Genomic DNA, 26,537 nt, shown 5'->3' with positions numbered 1-26,537 from the left:
CTTCAGAGAGGAATATTAGTATCCTAGCTCAAACCCCGTGATAACAACACACCGCACGTGGTTGGTATATTTAGCATGATCTAAAACATGCAGTGCAGAACGCGTTTAATGTTTTTCACCGGGAGAGGTCAGGTGAATTGAACGCCACACCGTTTGATTGACAGGTCATGTTGGCCCACTCAACAATAGAAACGGGAGTGGTTTGCGCCACAGTGACGAAATGGGTGTGTCTGCAGGACCGAGCAGCCAATCGTCAAGAGAATTAGAACCTGGAAGTCGCGGAGCTGCTGCGGAGAGGCGGGGCGGCGTTCAGGGGCTGTGGAAAGTGGAAACCCAGCGGAACTACGGAAGCGGTGAGATTAGAGAAAAGAAAAAGAGGGTGGAGAGATGTGTGGGACTTCACTGTGAGCGATACTGCAGGTACAATCGGACGCAGGTTACGTAGCCGGGCCGCGGCAAGACCGCATTCAAGCCTTCCTCTCTCCTCTACACCCCTTTCCCCGCGTAACCCCCGCAATGTCTGGCGGAGGAGAGGTAAGGTACGCCCGCAAGGAGACCGGGCAAGAGAGCCCGAGGATGCCGGCCTGGAAGCGAGAAATCTTGGAGAGGAGGAAGGCGAAGAGCGGGGCGTCTGTGGGAGCCGCTACCACGGAGAATGGCGCAGGTGGGAGTCCAAAACGCAGTAACGGGGAACAAACGATTAACGGTGGAAACAGCGGCGTACTTAACCGAGACGACGTACACACCGGGCGGAACTATTCCATCACGGCGGCCAGTCAGCACTTCGCCAACAACAAAGAAGCGAGACCGGTGGCCGCGGAGGGGATGGCGAGAAGTCAAGTTGACGGACAGGAGAGCTTGGTGCTCCAGGAGAGTCTGGGCCCGCTGGAGGAGAACCCGTTCATCAAGCTGGAGAAAGAACGACGGAGGCGCCAGGACCGCGAAAACGCCACTCGTCCAATTCAGCACATTTTGGAGCTTTACGGTAACGTTCCCGGCATACGGACTATCAGAGCGGAGAATATTCTCATAATCGAGTCGGATCCCGATTACACTCATGACGCCGAAGTCAGAAGTCCCATTTGGCAACAAAATGGTTATAGCTCAGTAAATGATCTCTTGGACAGAAGAGGGAATGCTGTAACTGAGATAAGAGCCAAGGAAGTGGTCATTTATGACACCACGTTGAGCAAGAGTGAGGAGAACTTGAGCACCATTGGTCGCCCGAACCACATAGACTCATCATGTGAGGCAGGTGAGGGTCAAGGGATGGTGAGCCGAATCTTGCAGAAATTTGACTCCAACTACAGCAAGCTGCAGAAAAAGTCTCACAGCACAGAGAACCTGTTGGACCTAGATGGGAGTGTCAGTAGAAGGCACAGAAACTGGGCCAAGCCACAGCTGGATCTGATGCCAAAGCCCAGAACAGACTGGGTCAAAACACTGGGCAGCAGGCAGGCGTCATCGCCTGTCCTCCATAGTTCTCCCAAACCAAAACCGCATTCCCCCGTACTCGAGACGGGCAGCCCTCAGCACAACGTTGAATCCTCCAATCCGGTGTCCTCCTTCCACCAGCGGCTTGAAGAGAGCGGCGACCGTCGAACAGCTGACACGCCGAGGGATGAACCAGACAGGGCGCACGAGGTGACCCTCAACTACAAGGTGCCATCATCAACGCAAAGCCATTACTCCCTCTCATCAAAGGTGTTGCGCTCATCACCTGACTTTGAGATTCGCCCGTCCCCTAAGCCAGACCTCTCCCAAATACCTGACCAAGATACTCAGGCACGGGCCCTGGCAAATCTCCGCATACAGTCCAAAAACTCCTTCATGGTGATTCCCAAGCGTTATCTTGCAACCTCACTTGAAAGTGGCCACATGGCACCAGCCAGTCCTACTAAAACGTCCCCTTCTCACAGAGTGGCGGAGCAACCTGTGTCAGGAATGCCATCCCCTCACATATCCACACCTGCTATAATGCTCCAAAAACTGAAGGATGCAAAAAAGGGAAAAGAAGTGGTGCGGCCCAACAAGCCCCACCCATTTCCTTCTGTTGCCACATCTCCTACGCAGAATCTGTCTCCATCTCCTACCACCCTTTCTCCACCCGCCTTGACTTCTCCTCCATCTTCTCCAGCTCTCCCATCATCACCCACTTTCTCTCCACGTGCCCTCTCACCGGACCCTTCACCCCCGTCCCCAATTGTAGTCGCTCCGCCTGCAGAACATCTCCCTGTCACAAACATAGATGACATCGATGTGGGACCCTCGCATCGTGCCCCGGCACACAGCCCCAGGGTGCCGAGGAGGAAGGGCAGCACTTTTACAGTGGTGCCGAAACGTCGGGTGGAGGCTGAGGCCAAGCCCGGTTCGCCCGAACCCCAGCAGGATCCCTCAAGTGATGCGTCACCAGGATCCACGCCCCCTCAGGCCCCGTACACTCAGCTGGGCTCGCTGCTCAAGAAACGCTACCCTGCTGTGGAGGAGATTGAGGTCATCGGTGGGTACCTTTCCCTCGGAAAGTCCTGCCTCTCCAAGACGGGCAGCCTGGGCAAGAAGGTATGTTCACATGAATGTAAATCAATGCATAAGTGTTGCAATAAACACTCACTCCGCTGTCCCGCAAACGCATTATTAATCAGAATACCTTGTTTTGACAAGTGGAAGCTCATAGAACATTTTTTTCCAAATCATTTTTGGGGGTTGATTTCCGCTTTAAGCACTGAACTTATCTAAACACGACATAAATATATATATAAAATATACATGATTATATAAAAATAAATCCGACCGACCGGCTGAAATGAAGCAGGTTATTTTCCTCCAAAGTGTAGCCTTTGTGATTTGAAAATTGCATTCTGCTACATTGCAATGTTTCAATACGATTAATTGTTCAGCCCTAATACAAACAGTATTGATATGTAGCTGCAACAACTATTAAATAATATCCAACATAACTTTTCATAGGTAACCATTAAAGTTTCATCTGATCCAAGTTTAAAGAAGGGTGCCACACAGGAAAGGCTCTTGTTGCATTTTACTTTATCCCTGTACATCACGTCCTCTGGTTGCTCAGGGTTGTGCCGACAATTTCAAATCTTCCCTTACCACACTTGACTTGCCCTTTACCGCAGAGTGTAGAAAGGTGTGTCGCCACACGAAACACTTTTTTTTTGGCTTGGGGCCCCACAAAAGCTGGCAGCGCAATCTCATTAAAGTACGGTTCTTCTTTCAGCACGAATAGAGCATCCAGGCAGAAAGAACAAGAAGCAGTGCGGCTGCGTTGGAGAGTAAAAGCTGAGATATTCACGTCGGATAATAACTCATGATTAGATGATAGAAAAGTCTGCTTCTTGTCTGGTGAGAAGCTTGCAAGCAAGTGTTTACATGGTATGTCTGGAAGACATTAAATTGATACTCCGAGTTGTGACGGGAGTTTATGATGATCAGACAGGTGCGTCACTCGATCAGCCTGCATGTCAAGGATTTTTTTTTTTTTTAAAGCATCATTCTACGTCACTCGCATGTGTGGTTGAGCTCTGTTTCATGGAGAGGAAGGAAGATGTAACCATGGCAATACAGGTTGAAGTTTCTCTAGAACTACAGTGAAGTCTCAAATGGCCATTTTTTTTTTAAAGCACAAGCAATGTACAGTTTTGGTGTTTATTTACTGAGGTTACATCACTTTACTAATCAATTTGTCTGCAAATAGATCAAGTCGGGTGTCTCAGCCTCTCAGACGCTGACCCGCTTTAGCGTTTCCTTGACCTGGCGTGCTGTAATCCTCTGCTTTCCAATGCCAGCTTCTTACAAGCAGGGAACACAGCCAGCCACTTGTTAAAGTATTTTATTTTTATTTTTTTTAATGTAGCAAATGGAAAGCGTGCGCTTAAATCCAATATGATCATCTTTTCTCCAACCTCATTGTTCACTTGAGGCCGTCTGAATGATATTCCGGGCAATGTTTCTGCTGAGCAGTTCCTCCTCACAACATGCTTTTTCATCACTGTATGTTAATCGTTTGGAATTATGCCAAAATTAAATCATACCGGTACAGTTCCACAAATCGTTGTAGTGATGAGAGGCTGAGGAGCAAGTCATTAACTTGAGGCGTGGATCCAGGATTTGACCTCCACCAAGTGTACTTAGCTTGTATGTTTGTATGATGCTTGCCTAACTATTCGAACAGGTATAGACACAGCCAATTAAAAACCCTTTTAACTTCGATATTGCAGAGCCAGGATTATTTTCGATTTTTGTTGTTCATTTATCATTTCAACAACTCCGATCCATGGAAGACATTACGGTCTCCTACGAGGCACAGGTGTTCCCTTTTCAGCCTTTGCAAAGATCTGGGCTCTACTGAGTGCACTTGTTAATCATGGGATTGTGTTGTTTTTGTATTGATGCACATGGCAGAATTTTGACTCCATTACGATGATGAGTGTAGTACTCTTGAGTCACAGATGGGAAATTCAGGTGCAGAGAGTAAAAGCCCCGCCACAGTTTAGCTTTAGCCATAGGTGCTTCTAATCAACTGAGCTCGTTTACCTGCCGGTTGAGTCGAAGCACCTGTGGCTAAAGCCAAACTGTGGCGGGTTTTCTGGTCCTAGATTTGACGTCTGGGCTTTCACTTTGAACAATTCTAGGCATTTACATTGGAAAACATTGGTGCACTATTGCCAAACCAATATTTAGACATCACGTTTAACAGTAGTGTGATATGAAAACACACTGAGTTGCCTCATTGTCACTTTCTCTTACTGTTGGCTTTCTTGTCCTCTTGGTCAAAAATGTCACATCCTTTTCTTTTGTGGGCCGGACTGCACAAGCAATTAGAAAAGCATCAAGGCTCCCTTTGACCAGTATAATTTGTGTGGAATGTTCGTTCATTGCTGCCTCTGCGTTAAAGCAGCCACCGAGCATTGCCTCAGCCGAGGGCTTTGGGTTGGGTTGGGTTGGGTTTTTCCAGCAAAACCAACCCTTTTTTTTTTTAAGGAGGCTTAGAAAGAATGTTCCACACATTTATGGCTTTGCTAAAGTAGAACATAAGCGCTTCCTGTACATTTTCCAGAAAGGATATTGGGCCACATAATGCATCAAGTCCTGCTGTACACGCTCATCTTAACCAGACAGAACAGTCTGGATGGAATGCTGGCCCACATCCCTCCACAAGCAGCACCCTGCATTCGTTCTTCACTTTGCAGTGGTAGTTAATAGGGGCCTGTCCCCTGGCTTCAAGCTTCCTGTGATCTTCTTTTTATTGGAAAGAGAAGCTATGTAGGTCAAGTGCAGCTTCTCGAACAACAACATGCTTGCGTTTGCATAAAATCAACTTGGGCTTTCTAGTGAAATTTATACACCAGGATTGAGTCACTTTCCATCTGCGTATTATTGATTGGATGGGGCATGGTGCTTTTTTTTTTTTTTTTAATTTACCACAGTTTTCCCCCCTTATGGTTAAATGATGTCAAGATGCATCTGGCAACGATAGACCGGGTGGAGTGGTTTGGTTTGAATGTTTTGCTTTTATAGACTGGTCATCGTGGGAATGAAGAGGCACTCGTGTTTGCCAGGAGAACGTAATGAGGAGGAGGAATGCAATAATGTTGCACAATCTTGCTTTTTTGTAGTTATTCAGTATTCATATTGAGAATCCTATTTCACAGTGAAATTGGGATTTCATATTTCGGTAAAGATGGATAAAGATGTAATTTAAGATACTAAGATAAGGTGATCATTTAATTCCTCTGTCATTTTGGTCAGCTTCACACTGTAGAATACTTGAAGCTGGACAGCTAAACCTGTTTTAAGAACCTCACAATTTTATTTATTTATTTTTTTCTAATGTTGCGATTCAGGTCGATTTCGATTTGATACTGATTTAAATACTCTGATACTGATTCAGTAAGGAGTAAAAACACACAAGTGGCTCAGAGTACCTTTCGACAGTTTTGAAATATTTAACCTTGCCACGTAAACATATATTAATACATACACTTTTTTTTAAATGTAATGTCTGAAATAAAATAAGTATATAACGTATTTGTGCATATGGGGTGCGGTGCAAAAGTAAAAATCTTGACAAAAAATATTAATGCTCTCTTGGATTTTAATAAAAAATGCACAGCAGTAAGTTATTTGTGCATATGGACCACAAAAGTAAAAAACAGGATGACAGCTCTGTATTAAAAAAAAAGGCATGTCAACTTAATATTTCTTTACTCTTAATGAAATGAAAAGTGGTAGTTACATATGGATCAGTTGTTCTGGAAGTCCCTGCAAACGCTGTCTTCACTTACACACCTGCCCACCCAACCGACTCTCTGGCGGCCATGTTGGGAGTGCTCATTTCCAAACCAATTTTTTTTTTCAATGCCAAAACGTGCTATAGATACAGAACATTTTTTTGGGGGAAAGCCTTTTTTTTTATTTACCTGTGAAATGTTAGTCCCAGTACCCGTGTCGCAATTGTACGACTGTACGTAACCGTATGCGGCGCAATGTCTGAAACTGTACAAAAAAATCATATAGAGTCCCTTGTACCACCATTGATCCACCTCGTCCACAGCGCTAGTCGATTAATCCATGAATATGATGATAACGATACATTAAAACAAGAAAGACTGAAATATATATGTATGCGCGCTTGAGTCATAAATTTGAACAGGTGTGTAGTACAGATTAAAAAGAAGTCAGTCCAAAGATGGGCGTTGTTCACCAACTACTTAAGAAGTGCTGTACCAGTGACTCAGTCTTCACATTGACATACATTGCTGTTGATGTGGTATCGCTGGTCTTAGCCTGTGTTTGTAGAATCCATTGTTTGCGTCTGTGGCTATGTGTTATTTTAGTTGAACTGAAATGCCATGTCTACACTAGGTTAAAAATAGAAATAAGCTTAATTGTTTGAAAGCCCATGTAACACAGGAAGGCTAACAAAAGGGCACGCTCATGCACTCAGGTTGTGCGCAAGGGTTACAGGTGTGAAAGTCCATTGTGTTTAATTATTTACCATTCAGCAGACATTACCCGTCTCTCCTCCCATAAACTTCCTGAAACATTGCAACCCACCCATCTATTTTCATAAAAAAAAATCACCAATAGTGCTGATGTGGCTTAATTATGCTGCTTGTGTAATGTGTTTGTATAAGATGTAAAGAGATTTTTTTTGTTTAACACCAATAGATACAGTGTACAGTATGTAATGTGTACATACTTTTGCAGTGTTCAGTGTGAAATCGAAATCATAGTATAGCCTCTTTAGCCCGAGGTTTTTAAAGTGTCTGCACAATTTTGATGCCATAAATTCTTGACAGGATTTGTCAACACTGGCATGATGCTGGCGCAGCTTCATCATTAATACAGTGTTGCCAAACAGGAGTGATTCCGAGCCTTTCCTTTTACGTTGGTCCGCATATTTTCATCTCTGGCACAGAGTCTAGTTGTGGGAAACATGCTAGTTTGCCTCCTGACTAATGTTGAAATGGCTTTTATACCAACTTTTTTTTGGTGTAGATTCTGTTTCTGCCTTTGGATTTTCCACACCTAAGACCCACACCATCATAATGCTGACGAAATAGGAAAGTTAAAAAAAAAATAGTTTTAATCAGTCGGTTCAATTTGAATGGAAATGCCATTTCCCTCAGTGGTTAGATACAGTAATTGTAAATTGCTCATATTTCCTTTGAGGATGTACATTTTGCATGACAAATTTAGACATTTACAAAATATATAGGTCAACCCCATTTACTCCTGTCATTATTTACCTTGTCTCTTGCTCCCCAAAGTTAGCTGGGATAAGCTTCGGCCTGACAAGACACTGCACATGATAAGTGACATAGATTATGTCTGCAGCTGTAAAAACATAAATATAATAATACCCAAGAGATGGTTTGTAAAATCTCACTTCCTTTCACCCTGCACCGAGCTCCTGCAGCACTTTTAGGTTGCACTGCAGCATTTGTGTGTAACCACAAAGCGTTTCAATAAAATGCAGTCGCATGGGTTTGTTGTTGACTAGACGAGAATTCATTTGAATGACAATACCTGTAGGCCAGGAGGTCTATAGGAAGTGCTTTTTATTGTTGATCTGCGAGTCTGTGCAAACATTTTACATTCTAGATTCTCTTGTCCCTTCTTGGCTGTGCACAAACACAGCAAAAGTTCTTTGCGATATTCACAAGAAGGCACAATAAGACTGTTTCCCTTCACTGTCCTCACGCACATGCACACAAGCTTGCAATGTTGATGTAATTAGAATTCAACTAACAAAGTCCCTCTGTCATAGGCATGTTTAATTCAGGACGCATGTGTGTGTCCTTCTGCTTGTGTGCTCAAGTGAGAACCTAAAGAGACTAAAAAGCACAGGACACTGTCAAACTCCCTCGCCATTTATGACAACAAAACGCTTCGGATCTCTATCAGTTCTGTCTTAGTGTAAGCCAGTTGCTTAGGCAAATCTGCCTAAACGTCTTCATATTCATAGTTCGTATATGAACATTATGTAAATCTGTTTTTTCTCTTGTGTTCAGGCTGTTAAACATTGTTTTCATATTTTGTTTTTTAGATAATTTCCTATTCTGCTGTTTATCTTCCTCCTCCACTCTCCCATTTCCCCTTTGTCATATAACCATGGCGCCCGTCACCACGACAACACAGGCTGTGGCCATTCTATCCCGTCATTAGCTTTCCTGGGTAAGGGCGCACACTCTCTCTCTGTCTGACTCACACCCGCCGCTACGTCACCGTTGACGTCGCAATGAAAGAATAGGCTGTCATGAGTGGAAATTTGACATGATGATGATTGAAGATCTCAAGAAGATGGCTTGATGTGATTATTACTAGGGGTGTAACGGTACACGTGGGTGTATTAATACGTTTCAGAATGGCATGTTCGATTCAATGTTCGGTTCGGTCCACTTATTCGCGCGAGTTCATGCACGGGTGCTATTGACTGTTGCACGCGGGAGAGGAGGCTAGCGGCACAAAAGCGAGAGCCAGAAAAGAGCCAGAGCTCGAAGGTCTCCCCGTACACTGCGGTCTCCTGTTTGGGAACATTCTGGCTTTCCTGTTAAAATCGTCCATGAGGAAAGGTCCGTGTATAAGTCCCAAAGTTGTGTGCCACTGCCGACATTGCTACATGAGATCGGCGGTTATGCTGTAGTAGCACGTCTAACATAATAACACTTAAAACGACATCATCCGACTTTGAATGCTTCTTAGACGAGGAAGCAAGCAGTCTTTTTAGCCGAAAACAAAGTACAACGGCTCTGTTCTTCGTACTCCGCTGCTTCTCTCGCTAGCCGTACGATGCATTCATGAACCTCGGAAACATCACAACTCAGGAAAACACAAATCCGACCACAACACAGATAACCCAATTCGTTACAATATGCTGTTGAACATTCAAAGATAATGCCTAAAAAGTATAAATAATTTCAGAAAGAATTTAAAGTTACTGTATTTCATTATAAAAAGAGTTTTAATACAGAAATAATTGTAACTGTTATTGTATGTATTTTTTTTTCATCACAAAAAGTGTATGTATATGTATGTGTATATATATATATATATATATATATATATAATATATATATATATATATATATACACACACTGTAATGGCAGCTTGAATACTTAGATGTGTCATAGGCTGTTACTGCTGAGTGTTTAAAGATTTCAGTGTCTTAATAATTTACAAAATTAAGAGATCTTTATTGTTAGTGTATTTTTTATTCTGGTGTAATTTCTTAGAATGTCACCCGAATGGTTCACTTTTATTTGTTTTTCTAAAAAAAAAATGTACCATTTACTTGTCAGCTTTTCAAAACAAACATATTTAAATTAAAAAAATCTGTTTTTTTGTACCGAAAATATACCGAACCGAAGTTTCCAAATGTTTCCAAACCGAAATGTGATTTAGCGTACAGTTACACCCCTAATTCCGTTCATTAACATACAATATGTTTAGTGTCTGTGGCCCTGGCCTAAGTCAACCATGTAATGCTGGTTGGTCTGTGCGCATTAAGACCAGAAAGGTCCAAAAAGGAATGATTTTTCATAAAAATCATTTGAATATTGTTCAACTGTCAGGTCAAAAAGACAGTTTTAACATACAAAGTGTTTTGTTTTGGAGGGGGGGGGGGGGTTAAGACTCCAAGCTCCAGCTATAAGCACCATTTAATTGGATTTGAGAAATGAATTTCTCGCGTGTGGCTGTGCGTCAGCGTTTCTGCGTGAGTCTCTCACTCGCTCCCACCCTCCATAAGATGATTGTCATTGGCTGGCTTTAGCTTTCGATCACTGGCAAACTTGAAAGGAGGTATGTGGTGTCTTGAAAGTTCACATCTAGACGTCGATATGATAACGATTTGTTGTGCATCCCTATTTGTGACCAGTACAATCGTAACTTCGATCTAAATTTCACAATTCATGATCGATCGACTTCGATTTTTAATCAGCAGACCCTGTCCTGTTCTGTGATTGTATGGTGGCTGTGAACATGCATACTTTGACATGTGTGATGCAGAAAAAACTTGATGCGTCTTAAATTCACCCCATCAAACACTTTTGGGATGAACTAAAACAGAGATTAAAAAGGCCCTTTCATCTATAATTGGTGAACTCCTCACAAAGGTTGAGGAAGAATAGAAATAAATTCCCAGAAATCTTGTGGAAAATATTCTCAAGAAAAGTAGAAGCCATTATATTTGTGAATGTATATTTTCTTAAATTCTCTGTCTCTGTAGCTTTTCTTCTACAAACTAAGATGAGTGAAAATTTGAGTTGAAGGTTCGAACGGCCACAAGTTCATTCATTTGAGGATACAACCAGTGCATATAAACATTCACACACATACCCGCACACATCTCCACCGAGAATACTACAAGAGCATCGCCTCACACTATCTTGAGACTTGACAGTGTAAACACAGATGCTCACAGACTCTGCCGAGTGTCAGATCTGCAAACATCAGACACCTACGTGCCCGAGTGAGCCTCCACATAGTAAAATCTGTGTTGTAATGACTAATAGCCAGTGGTTTAACATTAGAGAAACAACAGCATATCTCACCTCATATTTACTGAGAAATGTGCCAATGCCTCGAGAGAATGTGGAGTTCTGAATAGCAAGAGTGGATTTTGCTCGTTATATTGAAGAGGCCATGTATGTTTTAACCACATCGCATTAGCAAATGGGTTCATATCCATATTTGAGAATAATGTGTCTTCAGGCTTCAGGGTTGATCGCTTTGATGTTGATAAGGGGGGGAAAAAAAAGATCAGTTTCATTCCATTCGGGCATAACCGCATTCCTCTCGATTCATATAATTCAATGAAATCACCGTTACTGTTTAACATGGTAGTTTTGTCTCTTAGTGTAATTCCACATTTCTCAGAATTGTTCTCAACATTTTCTCTGAATTATTGAGCAAAAATATATACAGTATTATAAGATTACTTTTGTAATTGTTGATTTAATTGATGTATCAATGCTTTCAACATTTTAAAAGGTAAAGGTAACTTGTAATGCGTAGGGGTGTGAAAAAAAATCGATTTGGCAACATATCACGATTTTTGGCCGCCAAATATAATATAAAATTTTCAGATTCTAATATCGATTTAATGATGGCAGTGTGTGACACTCCATTTTCTTTTTTTTTTCAGAGAAAATGTGCAAAAACACAAATAATAAATAGGACGTTTTGAAGCAAATAGTTTTGACTCAATTTGTCCTCTGATCTATATCTTCTGATTAACATATACAGCGACTTAATTTCTCATCTCTACTTGTAATTTTGATATTAACTGGGTAGAACATCGCAATATCGTAATAATATCGTATCGTGACCAAAGCATCGTGATGCGTATTGTATTGCAACATCCTTGCCAATACTCACCCCTAGTAATGAAGATCTTTAAGTACATAGTGTGGTGTATAATGTAATCAATAACAACGTGTATTTTTTTTTAAAATATATAACTATTGGAACTCATATTTGGTCCAGTAAATAATCCCAGATTTTACACCAATGGTCCCCAACCACCGGGCCGCAAGCTACTTGGGACCTGGCCGTTACGGGCTGCACAGATGAAAGAAAAACTAAATAAATAACGTACACATACAGTACTTTCAGTTTATTTATCATCCTTGGCTGAAAAATATTTTATTTTGAAAAGTGACCGGATTTTCTCCGTTACATCCATTTATGACAGACTCTTAACGTATGTCAAGTTGTCTCTGTCGCGTAGCGCTAATATAAAATGCGCGGGCTAGCAAATGAGTAAAATAAACAGACGTATTTTGGAGATTTCACATCTCACATTTCAAAATCAATGAAATAATAATGGTTATTTTTCCCCTTAATTTTCCAGCCCTACTTCTGTGCCTGTCATGTTTGAGGTGCCACATTAGCTCACAATTTTCTGCAGCCATAATCTCGCTGTTAAGGCTATTACGGTACATGAATATTGCAACACATGTGTGGTATGAGCACATGCATGCTTTACTATTGTTCACCTCAGGCTTAAGCATCTGCATTTAAACTCCTCAACTGATGTACATGCTTTGCTTGGTCTAATATTATCTAGCAGGCAGGAGATTAGCGCTAATCACATTGATGGGCCCATCTCCTTTTAAGCCGCCATACACCTTAATGTGCCCGCAATAGCAAGACATTTCAGTTTCCATGTACTATTTTATGTGCTGCATATACTGGAGGCACCAGGTAACTTTTTTTCTTTTTTTTTTTTAAACATCCATACGTTTCCAAGTGTGCCTCCAGTATTCACATGAAGACACATTCCACCCCTCTCGCCATCTTGAATCATGTTTTTGAACCCGGTGCACACCCAGTCAGACGAAAATCATATGAATACAATACAATAGCCAATGAGAGCTGCTTTTGTGTTACAGATTCTGACTCTGCAGTACAACCCGATTAGCAAGGAATCTGAGCCAGTGTGCGCGTGCGTGCCATGGTGTGTGTGTGTGTGCATGCGTGCACACCTTCATTAGGAAACACCTTCCTCTAATTTAGGACATGCAACACTGGTTGGCCTGGAAAAAATTCCCTGCACCGCTTTCATCTCGCCTATTTGATAAGGCAGACTCATGAAAGCATTCATTTGATTTGATCTCCCTGTGACTTTTTTTTCTTTATGCTTATTAGGCTCATAAAAGCAATGCCAGCAACAGAAGTAAGGCACACGATGTTTGGCCAAACTCAAACATTACATTCTATAGCACTTTTCCTCATTATTGTCGTAAGAAAATGGGAGCCTGGGTAGAGTAGAGGCGGGGTACACCCTGGACTGTTTGCCACTCAGTCGCAGGGCACACGTTTTGTCTCTGTGTGCCCTGCGATTGGCTGGCAACCAATTCAGGGTGTGCCCCGCCTATTGCCCCAAGACAGCTGGGATAGGTTTCAGCACGCCCGCGACCCTCGTGAGGATAAGCGGTGTTTGAACAATGGATGGATGCCTTCAGTAAAGTTAGATATGGCGGGAATTGTGTGGTGTCCTGTTTGCAGATTAAACTGCGGTAGAAATGAAGGAATGTGTGTAGAAATGTAATGTGTGTGCGTGGTGCACACCGGCGTCATTGAGTGCGCTGAGAGGGTGAGAGAAATGCGCAATTGCTCATGCGCGCAGCTTAGAGGGAACATTGCAGATAAGCAATGTAAAATCAAGTTTTTCCACACTCTTTTTAATTGTACTCTTTAATTATGTTCCTCTCCAGAACATTTTGAGTGCAACTTCAACACAACGCTAAGAGCTTGATTTACTAAGATCCCAAACAGCGAGTCCGAAACTGTTGGTTTGCTCTTATAGAGCGTGTGTGCTGTTTGGTGGGCATGTTGTGCCTGATTTACAAAGATTGCCAGCTTTGACTAAAATCCCAAATAGCGGACACTAAATTGCATGATCACTCTAACAGATTGGTGAGTAGTTGACAAGAGGTGTAAAAGTGGTAGCCCTGATGGTTCTTACCATGGGAAAATTTGAGAGAGCATCGCAAGCGCAAAGTGCGAAGTGATGGAGTTGGAAGTGTTAGTGGAAGGGCCGGCTCTCGTTCTGCCCGTGCAATGCGGGCGCTGCTTTGTGTGATGTTTATTTCCTGCCTTCCAGGTGCGGTATGCATTGAAAGATGCTCAATTAGCCACCGCCCTATCACATTGTTCATGTTATATTAATCAATTTGCATATCCTCACGCAATGCACGAAATCAACTGCACAGCAATGTGGCGCTTCGTGGCAGACCCAATCTCTGTTGCGCCATGTTCGTAGATCAGCAGATGTTCCCAGGGTCAATCAAATTTGCGACTGTTTTTTGCATGTGCAAACCAAGTTGATCAAATTATGCCCTTAACTAACTACTTAAATTTGCCTGGTAAACCCAGACAAAGTGTTTGAGGCAGTGCTGTAGTCTTGCTGCTTTAAATGCAAATCATCTTTCTTCACATAATTCCAGTTGTTTGTTTTTCTTCTCGTGTAATTCTTGTCGTAAAGCGCCTTGTCAAGACTGGTCCATCGTTTACGAAAAAAGAAAAGTAATAAACGCAACACGTATTAAGCAATAATGCATCTGTTGCTGAAGTGAGGTATGGTGACCTGACGTCTCGTGAGATGCATGGTGGCGGTTCAAACTGCCCTGCCTTGTAAAATTTTAGAGGCAAATTGTTTCTAAAGGTTTTGTGAAATTCAAATGGCAAAGCTTAAAGTGATTTCAGCTTTAGAGCTTTCTTTGTCATATTTACCGTCTTATTTTACACAGTGTGTGTACACCTATTGTATTCGAATTTTTTTTTTTTTTTTTTTTTAAGATGAAAGAGACATTTTGTGCCATTCTTGAACTCTCTTCAAAAAGGGAAACCGCTGAACTGCCACATTAGCTTCCACTTCCACTCATGCTCATTCTGAGGCAGTCAGTCTTTGATAAATATGAAACAAAAGCAACACAATGAAGGAGTTGTTAGTCTGCCCATGTCCCAGATCACTGACTGAGAACACTGTGCCGACTGAGGAGTCCTTCAGAGTTGGGCCTTCCGCTTGATGCCTGAGGACAGAAAAACTCACTTCTGCCTCCATGAGGCAGATTTTGACACACGAACGCCCAACAACTCTCAGCTGTATTACATCATTATTTACTTCCTCAGTGTGGTCTCGCAGGTGAAATCTAACATATGAGAATTGTTGCACTAGCAAATCAGATAAAAGGAAATGTGAAAGAGGATGTGGTCTCAGCAGAGGGCCTGATTTATTCATAGACTGGCTGTTTGCTTTCAGACAGGATGCCAATGTGTCAGCCTATCCATCCATTATCCAAACCGCTTATCCTTACAAGGGTTGCAGGCATGCTGAGCCTATCCCAGCTAGAAAACGGTCACTGTCACAGTCAAGGCACCAACTATGTAATGGCTCAGTATTAATAATGGGTAACATTCCAAATGTAGCATTTTGATTAGCTTTGATTTCACTTTCAATCAGCATTGTTTCATGAAAACAAAACAAAAAAACACTTAGGGGCTAACAAGCAACAGACTTTTGCCATTGGATGTCTACAGCTGAAAAAACAAACAGCCATTTGAAATATTACAAGTGCTTCAAAATAATTTCATGCTATCGCCCGAAGGACAAATCAACTGTAGGAGTCGTAAAAATACATAAAATAATGTTTAGAGCCAAAACACAATCTTACGTCATACAAAGGTTCTTATGGAGTCTAGATATGACTTAAAGTGGGAAATCAACCCAAACATTTTTTTTTTTTTCAAGAATATGTTCCCAGCAGGCCCACAAGTTGAAACACGGCATTCTTATTAATATTGCGTTTGTGGAATAGGAGCTAAGCAGCAAAATCCACCCCTTTTTAGCCATCTCAGGGGGCGGCCATTTTGTCATTTGTGTCGACTGAAAATGACATCACAACCACTCAGGGCTCAGGTAACTAACAATCACAGCTCGCCTGTTTTCTAAAGCTGGGCCGTGATTGGTCGTTACCTAAGCCCTGAGCATTTGTGATGTCATTTTCAGTCGACAGAAGGGACAAAATGGCCGCCCCCATAGATGGCTAGTAACGGATGGATTAACTCTTATTCCACAAACGCAATATTTATCAGAATGCCCTGTTTCACAACTAGTGGACTTGCATAGAACATATTCTTGAAAAAAATATGCTTGGGTTGACTTCCTCTTCCAGAGGCGTTTGTAGATTTATTGTACAAAAACATTGTAAAGGAATTAAAAGATGTTGTTAGAGTTAAATATTTGAATGATGCAAATATACATTTGAAAATAGGTAATTTTGAAAATACTTTTTCGCAAAGCTATTTTTGAAGGTTGTAAATAATGAATTGTCTGTGTTTTTTATTTTTTGTTGTTTTTACTTACATTTTAAACTACCGGTAGTAGATTGAGCAAATGTTGTTTGTAAGGGGGGGGGGGGAACAAACATTTTGCAGGCTTACATAAGCTTTTGCTTCTGCTTGTGCCAGTCTGTCACTAATCAATATGACTGTTGATTGTTATAGTTTGTGTATTGTGGATTATACTACCATATGATGACAGAGTAAACAAACATCCAAAAAGCACCCAGTGAGTCCTCACTGTATTTTAAAACATGGGAAAAAAGGTTTCACACTATAAGTGCTTTTGGTTATTACGCAAATTTCTTATATTGGACTGAACCTTTACCCTTCGCCATACACTTTCTTGACATAAAAACAGCTATATGGAAGGAAATTGACATTGTCTCTTATCGATTATCTCAATAGATTTCTTTATCTTTATGGGTGTCTTAGTCACATATTAGTTGCTGCTTAACACTGTAACATTCAGGGAAGTAGCTGTGTCTAACAGGAAGCGCTTACCGGAATATATTTTTTAAATTTGTAATTGACTGATAGCTTTCTCTGGTACTGATTGTTTTATGGTTCCCATCATTGCATCTTGTTGGTGTTTTAATTGTTTTTGCTCACATATTTTCCTTTCCTCAAGAGGCTTTTCCTCTTGTCAGGCCGCAAGTGTAAATAAGAATGTTGTTCTTAATATGTTTTGCTTGGCTGAATAAAGGTTAAATTAAAACAAAAAACTTTCTAACATACTTCCCATATCATATGCTATGACACATTTTACCTTAAATCTGAACTGTAAATGGTGTCAAATCTGAAGGACCGGCATGTGGCCTTGTGATGGAGATTAGATCAGATTTAGGTCTTGGTCGCAGCGAAATACGGTCCTATAAGAGCAGTCAGCTGACTCGCTTAGCTGTCAATTCAGACAAGCCAAGAGAAAAGTTGATGATTGTGTTGTTGATAAATGGCCACAGGAGAAAAACAGCAGTAATTTGGAGACTGTTGTTTACCACATGAAAACTGGAGTTTCATGTTTTTTTATGATACATGTAGTACAGGAAATCTTATCATGTTGGAACATATGCATGCAAGATAAATAAAGCTTTTAATAAAAAGTGTAGTAACTATTCTAATAATAACAAATCTTACAATATACTGCACTGCACTGTACGCACGTTTGTTAACTTATACATCACCACTGATATAAAAGACTCTGGGGGATGATCACAGTCGCTCAGAATATGCTACTTTCATGGCACCTTGCCCACAGTGATTTGATTAGATTTGGTTACATTTCGTTGTCACGATGCATAATACAGGCATTTAGCCAGAGATTGTCTGTAGCAGTTATTTCCTTTCTCATTCCATTCCTTTTTTTCTATTCTGAACACTTGCACACGTGCAAACACTTTTTCTTTGATGCATTTACATGTATTTTACTGTTCTATCGTAAAAATTATGACTCAAAAAAATAATTCACAGCCAGATTCAGAACATTTAAGACGCCTGTTTTTCATTTAGTCAAATGTCCTCGTAGACTCGGTTGTAGTCCAGTGCCTCCTGTTCGGGCCCATCCATGGCCACTTTGCAGCAGACATTCACGTGTCATGAAGTGATGTCTTCTTCCCCATTGAAAAATCACATGATTCATGAATTAAGAAGTTATATTTTACTTTACGAGTACCAATACCTCATATCAGTATTGGGAGGATACTGGCATTCAAGGTATCGAGCATTCTCGTCGGCTGCCGATACCAGTCACTGGCACCCTATTTGTCGCCCTTCTATCAGGAAGTGAATGGCATGCATGGCTGACAGAACGTTTTTCTAAGTGAACTACATCCATGTCAATGCTCTCAAATGCCCCATTAACTCATTCACTGCCATTGACATATTTATTTGTCTTTTCGCAGTCCAGCCATTCAATCCCAGGAATTTACGTATTTATATTGTTTTTCAAAATGTTCAAACCTTAGGGTAAAAGAGTCTAAAAATGTCTGGCAGCGAATGAGTTAAGATGCAGTTTCTGTAAGTATATTTATGTTTACAGTATGAGTTCCATATTAAGGCTTTAGTGTGCATTTTTAGTGTGTTGTTAGCTAATCTTCATGTCTTTGCTAACTCAGTTTCTGCATGTCTGACAGAGCATTTATCTCGTGGACGGCCATTTCACTAACGAGGAAAGAGGTGCAGGGCCTACCTTTCTAGTAGGAATGTAACGGTACACGTGGGTGTATTAATACGTTTCGGTATGGCATGTTCGGTTCGGTCCACTTATTAGTGCGAGCTTACGCATGGGCGCTTTTGACAGTTGCATGTGGGAGAGGAGGGCGGCGGCACTAAATAGGAGCCAGGACGCCAGAAGCCGTGATAAATCATAAATGCACGGATAAATGGCATTGTAATGGCATATGCAAACAAGCCAGAGCTCGAAGGTCCCCCGTACACTGCGGTCTCCTGTTTGGGATCATTCTAGCTTTCCTGCTAAAATCGCAGATGGGGAAAGGTCCGTGTATAAGTCTCAAAGTTGTGTGCCGACATTTCTACATGAGATCGGCGGCTATGCTGTAGCAAGCAAGACTAACATAATAGCACTTGAAACGACATCATCCTTCTTTGAATGTTTCTTAGACGAGGGAGCAAGCAGTATTTTTAGCCGAAAACAAAGTACAACGGCTCTGTTCTTCGTACTCCGCTGCTTCTCTCGCTAGCCTACGATGCATTCATGAACCTCGGAAACATCACAACTCAGCATAACACAAATCCGACTACAACACAGATAACCCAAATCGTTGCAATATGCTGTTGAACATTCAAAGATTTTAATGCCTAAAAAGTGTAAATAATTTCATGAAGACTTTGAAATTACTGTATTTCATTATAAAAAGAGTTTTAATACAGATAGCAATAATTGGAACTTGTTATTGTATGTATTTATCACAAAAAGTGTATATGTACCATAATGACAACTTGTCTTTAACTTGAATACAGTGCTTAGTTGTGTCATAGGCTGTTGCTGCTGAATGTTTAAAGATTTCAGTGAGTGTCTTAATAATTTACAAATTAAATGATCTTTATTGTTCGTGTATTTTTTATTCTGGTGTACATTTCTTAGAATGTCACCCGAATGGTTCGCTTTTATTTTTTTATTTTTTAAAAAAATTGTCCCATTTACTTGTCATCTTTTCAAAATAAACATATTTAAATTTTTTTTTTTTTTGTGTGTACCGAAAATACCGAATCGAAGTTCCAAGAAACCGAACCGAACCGAAATGTGATTTAGCGTACCGTTACACCCCTACTTTCCAGACAACCACCTGTCCCACCTTCTGTATATATATTCCAGTGCAGCCAGCCACACACGGGTCTGAACAAAGTGCACATCGGTTACCCGGTTTGAAAAGCGACGTCAAATAAGAACACCTGACATGTTACTGCTGTGAGCAAAGGGCTGTGCCCTGCGATAAGACTGTCTAATCACACTATTGTAAGGAAGTAATAAACAGTTGTTCTTGTTCGCTGCAATGAAAGCAAGAGATTAAATGCATGTTGGCATTACAATCGAATATGGGCTTTAAATGAGAAGACATCTGACACCTTTTAGTCCTGATTTACCAGCCAGACGACCCAGCAAGTGAACAGTCAGGAGCCGCAGGAGGTTTGGTTAAGTCAGCCAATGGGCTTCTAAGATCTCTGTTCAAGAAGCAACATGTTTACATATGGTTGCCAGGCTAACACAATTCAATTTTCACCAATTAGATTAGGAATTGAAGCAAGGTGGGTCATCCCAGGCCTTCATGTGGAGAAGTTTACTTGTTCTCACAGTGGGTTTTCCCTCCACATTCCATAAACATGCCTTTGTTAGGACTTGACATTGTTCATAGGTGTGAAAGGTTGTTGGGTTGTACAGCATGTGCCCTGCAATTGAATGGCAACCACTCTGTTGCCTCTTGCCCAAAATCATCTGGCACGGACAAGAGGACACGCTCTCTCCAACGTTGGATAGATTGATAGATTATGCAACAACAAAAAATGCAGTAATACTGCTTTGATAGTATTGAGTACTGACCTCAATTTATAGGACATGCGGGGGTGCAAAGACAGAGGGTTGGAATTTGACAGAATAACTTGGGGAAAGATCTGAATGCTCAAATTTGACACGAGAAAAATTACAGTTTCAAAATGGTAGTAACGAATAGGGCCCAACCCATTAATCAGACGGACGGTTACTGTAGATTGGCCGATAAAATAAAACACCGGTGTAATCTTACTCTTTAGTAGTCCTGCTTTACAGTAGGAATGTGTCACACGCACACACATACACCCCGACTATCCGTCACATTTTTTATCTACCGTAGTCACTGTCAGGAATGTTTTCAGGCTAAACCTCTGTTCAAGAATTTAAAGGACCAAGTATGAATTCAATATTCTTCTGAAACCGTGTCTCCCCCAGCTCAAGATATCCTTCAACGAGACAAGTCTCCACAGCACATATGAGTATCCGTCAGAAAGCAGCGCGTGGGACCCCAGCGAGGAGGCGGACGAGGATAAACGGGAGGGGAAGGTCGCCGAAGAGCTGCCCAGCATGGTGGGACGTATCCACATCCCTCGGCCCAGTTTCACCAGCTCGCCCGCGCACACCAACAGCAGCAACGGTGAGATCTTGTCGAGGAACAAACGCAGCAATGGGCAAGTTATTGGAATGTAAAACAGTGCTGGTTTGGTGGACTCTGACTTCCTCCACACTATATTGACTCAGAGCGCCTGCGGATCCGTAAAACATCTTAAAAAGCATTGAATTGGAATGTCCAAAATCCATCCATTTTCTATACCGCTTATCCTGCTGAGGGGAGCTGGAGCCTATCCCAGTTTACTTGGGGTGAAAGGTCACTGAGTGGGAAGGAACCAACATTGCCTGCAAGGAAACCAGGCGAGTGAACTTCCACAACATCGGTGGCTAAGTTTGAAAATAAAGGCATGAATACGGTACTTTTAAAATGCCATACAAATTTCTAATTACTGTAGTCTTCTATAACTCTGAAAAAAGTATGTCGTGTAATAATATAGGCTTACAGAAAGTTGCCAGATACGTGGAAGCTGCTATAGTTAGGATGACCAACTCTATATTTACCTCCTTTTTCACTTGCTATCAATGGCCAATGTTCCTAATGCTTTTAACCATTCAGTGTAATATGTTATATAGTTATTGTATAATATTGAATTGCCCTGAAAGGACCACGTTGTGATACCAATTTCATGCCAATGGCGTTTTCTAGATTAGGAATGCAGGCTGTAAGTGGGAGGATAGGGACCCCTAATGGACTCTTTCCGAACTACATTTGTGAAAATGGTTGGATGATCCAATCCACCCACAAGCGCTCAGCCCAAAGAATGTATTCTTATTATTATGTAACGATCGCCATGTACTTTTTCCACTGAAAATCTATTCTTAAGTCTTATGTGTTTTTCAGGTTTAAAAAAAAAAAAAAAAAGATCATCCACTTTAACCCATAACGAAAAATAATTAAGACAGGCAGAATTTTTTTTTTTTTTTCGAAGTTAGACCTATAGTATGATTGACTTGAATAATATGTCTGTGTTCTTATGTGCAGATCTCTCCAACTACATTCCCAAGCACTCGATAGACTTCAGCGCCTGGCAGGAATACAAACAAGAGGGCAATGTTCACAAGGATGAGGCCACTTCCCAGCAGACACAGATGACAGAGGAGGTCATGGTAAGAAGATCACAACTTTATTATTTATTTATCATTCATTTTTTTGGTCAACCCTCTGTCTAGTTTCATTTCTGAAGCCCCAAGGAACCATGAGGTCAAACTGAAGACCAGATCCAGGTCGCTCTGAATCGTTCATGGTCAAGTCATTTACAAATGGAGGTTCATGTCTAAAATCCAAAACGTTCTCAGCTCGTTTTCGTCAGTCAACTAGTTGATCTCAATACAATTTAACAGGTGTTGATAATGTAAACACACCAAAGTATTGGATGAATGTTGTTTTTGTCGCATCCATTACAGAACAGTTCAGTCAACAAGTAAACTATAGTTAGGTCCAGAAGTACCTGTATTCGGACAACATTTAGATTTATTTATGCATTAATTTGTTTCTCGCCTTTTTGCACCACATCAGTGGATTCCAAATTCAACAATCAAAATGTGATTGAAGTGAATACGTTCACAGGTGAAATTTACACATTTTCACAACATTCAGGAATTACAGTGTTTTTATGTAGAGTGACCTTAAATAACCCTTTTAATTTGAAATGATCCAAATCCTCTGAATTTCATGTTCTCAACAGTAAATATTCTGATTTCTGTAGTCGTCCATGGAAGTAGACTATCTTTGCGTTGATTTAAAAAAAAAAAAAAAAACCAATAAATAATATAAAAAAAATAGCTTGAACAACAATCAACTTTTTTGCCTACTTTTGAAATGTTATGGACCAAATCAGTTACTGAATCATCATTACTTTATCTTTGTGAATTTTCTGTGCTCTCAATTTGAAATGATGTCCTCATTTGGAAGGAAGGGACGGAAATTAAAATGTTTTCCTTTTTTTTTTATCTGATTATTCGATCATTAAAATAATCATTAGTTGCAGCCCTATCTGGAGCAAAAGCTGCTTGTTAGTTGGACTTGTAGCCTTCAATGTTGTTCTCTCAATGTGAAAACATACAGTGGCTCTATTCTTGGCTCAGGTAACTGACTTGGTCATTGAATAATATTCCATTTGTCTGCCATGTTGACACCAGTCAGAAGAACATTTGCATCAAATAAAGACTAACCTCAAATTAATTACCCCAGTAATATAATTCCTACATTGCCTCAAATGGACTGTAAATGGGACTGTTTTGGGCATGATCAGTAGCCTCCAAGTTAAAAGATGCATCCTATAATTTTTTAATTTTTTTTATTTTGGTCCTCAGCTGACACCAGCAGACAGTTCGTCCCTGTCGGACTACAGTAGCGAGCCAGCTCTCTACTTCTGATCACTGGCTCTAACCAGCATTAAAGTAGCACCTCACCCACGGGACCAACGGGACCGACGCCACAGGCCAGCGAGGACTGCCACACCAGGACCTGAACCACTTCTGACTTTGCCGGGCCCAAGCACACGTTCCCTGACGCCTTCGGGGAACACAAGCCACGGTACTAGCGCCACTCGCCACGGGATCGTCCAAGTCAGACAGTCGATTGTAAAAAGCAGCTGGACTGTCTTTTCCAAAAGGATCCTGGACAGTCGATCTGTCAAAACATCCGATCCGATCAAATGGCTTGTCAGCATCAGGACAACCGTCCCTGTCTCCAAGCCGTCCTGTGATATTTCGTCCATCCTAGTTTACACTTGCATAGGGGTGAGATGGGCTTTGAGTCCAAACTCCCAATAGGAGCAAAAAGCTGCCAATGCCCATGTGGAGGTGACGCCACATTGACAGTGTTACACAAATCCATAAACTTAAGGTTGCTTTTCCACTTGCAGTAAAATACAAAAAAAATCTGAAAGGGTGCCACATAATTTTGTTTTTGTACGTGCATGGTTTGTTTCAGTTTAACCAACGGCTTCGGTTGTTGCTTTTACTGTAAAGCTTCCCAAATGCCTTTTTTTTTTTTTTTTTTTTCTAATGTCATGGCAAACCGTATTGACGCTGCTGGACGGTTTGTAGAACAGCAGGAAAACTTCGACACCATTCTTCACAATGAGGAGGCCTAGTACAAACTACATCAACATGCACCCTGGAGGAAGTTTTGTCCATCTGTAGCAACTCTCATTTTTTGATAAATGCTTGAAAAAGTGACCTTTGCCAAAAAATGTCTGTATTGCTGGTGAGTGACGTCCAGTATATCACCCGGCCGAATGTCTCTACAGCCTCCTCCTGAGCTTCTTGTGTATTTATTGCTTCTCAATGTTGAAGTTTGCATGTCTTAGACCTGCTAATGTACAATTTTGTATCACGTTGTCCGTGTAAATGTAGAAAGAAGCAGGTGGGCGAGGTCAGACTGATCAGCCCACATCGGACCTCATCTACTCTCACATTCCATGGAGAGAAAGCTGGTCCACTAAAAATAAATGGTGATGTTTTCATCACATGTATGAAAAGTTTTAATTAAGATATGTTTGTTTTTTATTGGCAGGAATGCACCACATTTCCATTTTTTTTTTTTACTCATAATGCCAAGTGATTAAAGTGTTGCTGTAATGGCCTCAGTCCTTCTTTACACTCAACCCTGGCCAGTATTGTTGTACAGTTTCATTGTAACGCCAGATTATCATAATTACGTTTATTTTCTGCTCGTCATCACCCGATGACCTTTTATAACGCTGTTGAGACTTTGTGGTAGTCCAATGACATGTAATTGCTGGTATACAGTCTTGGATGTGAAATGTGTTTGCACTGTCATGCTTGTCGCTTGTTTTGCACCTCATGTGAAGGAATAGCCAGTGACAGAACACCTGCATTTAAAATGAGGGGTTTTCTTTTCTCTATTCAAGCTGTTTATTGGACAGCTGATTGTATGTCACATACAGTAGCAAGACTTCCCCGTTTCACCATATTTACAGGTTGGAATACCGAAATTCATGTTTTGATACCTTGTGGGGTTTTCAAAATGAAACTGATAGGAAAGTGTCATGAAATTGTATATGACGAATGCACTGCCGATGGATGCAATGTCCACTTTTGTACGCTTGCCATAGTCTTGATTCTTAAATCTGAAGATTGTTGGCCTCACAGCTGACTCCACAGGTGTGTTAGTCTTTGTATTTATAGCCTTTAAAGGGAAGTCAACCCCAGAATTTCCTTTCAATATGTTCTATGCAGCTCCATTGGGCCAAACACGGCATTCTGGTTAATCGGCCATTTTGCCACTTTCTGCCGACTGAAAATGACATCACAGTTGCTCAGGTGACAACCAATCACGGCTCACCTGTTTTCTGAAGCTGAGCCATGATTTGTTGTTACCTGAGCAACTGTGATGTCTTTCAGTTGACAGCAAGTGACAAAATGGCCGCCCCTGAGATGGCCAAAAAACAGGTGGATTTTACTACTTTAACTCCTATTCCACAAACACAATATCAATCAGAATTTCTGTGTTTTTAGACTAGTGGAACTGCATAGAACATATTCTTGTAAAGAAAATTTTGGGGTTGACTTCTTGAAAATACCCGTCCTATCAAAAATGAAATTTTACAGTGAATTATTTTAACATAGCTAATTCATTTAAGTATAAAGATTAAATAGTCAAACTAAGCACCCTTTTTGCTGTCTTCTCGCATGTGATGATGGTACAACTCCAAGTTTCAAATATATAGTTTACTCAGAATCGTTGATTTTTGTGGGATTGGATTTTGGAGGTTCCACTGTACATTACAGTTTACACACCATGGCAGTCTTTTTCATTAAGCTGAATGTATGTTTATCTTCATTCTGAGTGACTGGGCTTCTTCAATCTTTTGAATAGCCAGCAAGGCTAGAACAAAAGCAACAAAAAACCTCTTCCCCCAAAATATTGTCAAATCAAGCTGCCCACTTTGAGCATTGCCAAAATGAAATTGTCAAATCCTGTCAGGTGTGCACTCAATATTCAACCCATGAATAAAGAAATGTGCTATTATTAGTCTGTTAAGCAAGGAATGGTTTAACACTAAATTTAATGTGTTGGGAAATCAACATTCCTCAAGACACGTATTGTGTAGTTTTGGCCCCAAAACAACCCGTGGACCGGCCCATGCTCACTGCTGCCTTCAACAAAGACGCACTGAATTCTTTGTGGGAACGTTTCTTGTTTTCTTTGAGCCCTCTCTGACCGAAAGGACTAAAGTGATAACGTTCCCAGCAGTTTGACACGTATGTGTTTCAACACCAGCAATAACTTAAAAATGGCAATTACCAAGACAAACAAAACATACGACTTGTGAAGTGTACACAAAACCAGCAAAGTTTTCCCGGCTTCTATACTCCCTTCCTGCAAAATGAGCAGTTAGTGGTAAAACACTCCATTTTGTCCACACTTTACTTTTCCTTTCTTTTGTCTTCGTCTGCATTGCCTCCGCTGTGTAAAAGTTATTGTTGATGATTTGAGCAAAAAAAAAAGGAAAAAAACTAAGTGATGTCATACCTGTACAGATGTACGTTAAATAAATATAAAAATGGAACAAACGTAAA

At 41.1% G+C, this 26,537-nt stretch overlaps 1 protein-coding gene across 1 annotated transcript; it reads left to right on the top strand.

Annotated features, from left to right (window-relative positions):
• The first annotated feature begins 215 nt into the window (after nucleotides 1-215).
• Nucleotides 216-26,537, top strand: tprn (taperin). The gene is made up of 4 exons (XM_086052778.1): nucleotides 216-2,559; nucleotides 20,811-21,012; nucleotides 21,970-22,094; nucleotides 23,301-26,537. The coding sequence occupies exons 1-4, from the start codon at nucleotides 517-519 to the stop codon at nucleotides 23,361-23,363; spliced, it is 2,433 nt and encodes an 810-aa protein (XP_085908904.1). The 5' UTR covers nucleotides 216-516; the 3' UTR covers nucleotides 23,364-26,537.

The sequence above is a fragment of the Filicampus tigris genome, chromosome 15 (genome assembly GCF_054856515.1).
Source record: "Filicampus tigris isolate MCC_2025a chromosome 15, RoL_Ftig_1.0, whole genome shotgun sequence".
Lineage (NCBI taxonomy): Eukaryota > Metazoa > Chordata > Actinopteri > Syngnathiformes > Syngnathidae > Filicampus > Filicampus tigris.
The sequence above is the reverse complement of the archived record's forward strand: the minus strand, read 5'-3'. Positions and strand labels throughout refer to the sequence as shown.

Coding starts and splice junctions, on each gene's coding strand:
- tprn (XM_086052778.1), top strand. CDS start 517: ATGTCTGGCGGAGGAGAGGTAAGGTACGCCCGCAAGGAGACCGGGCAA. Junction 2,560..20,810: donor CGGGCAGCCTGGGCAAGAAG/GTATGTTCACAT, acceptor TGTCTCCCCCAG/CTCAAGATATCCTTCAACGA. Junction 21,013..21,969: donor GCACACCAACAGCAGCAACG/GTGAGATCTTGT, acceptor TCTTATGTGCAG/ATCTCTCCAACTACATTCCC.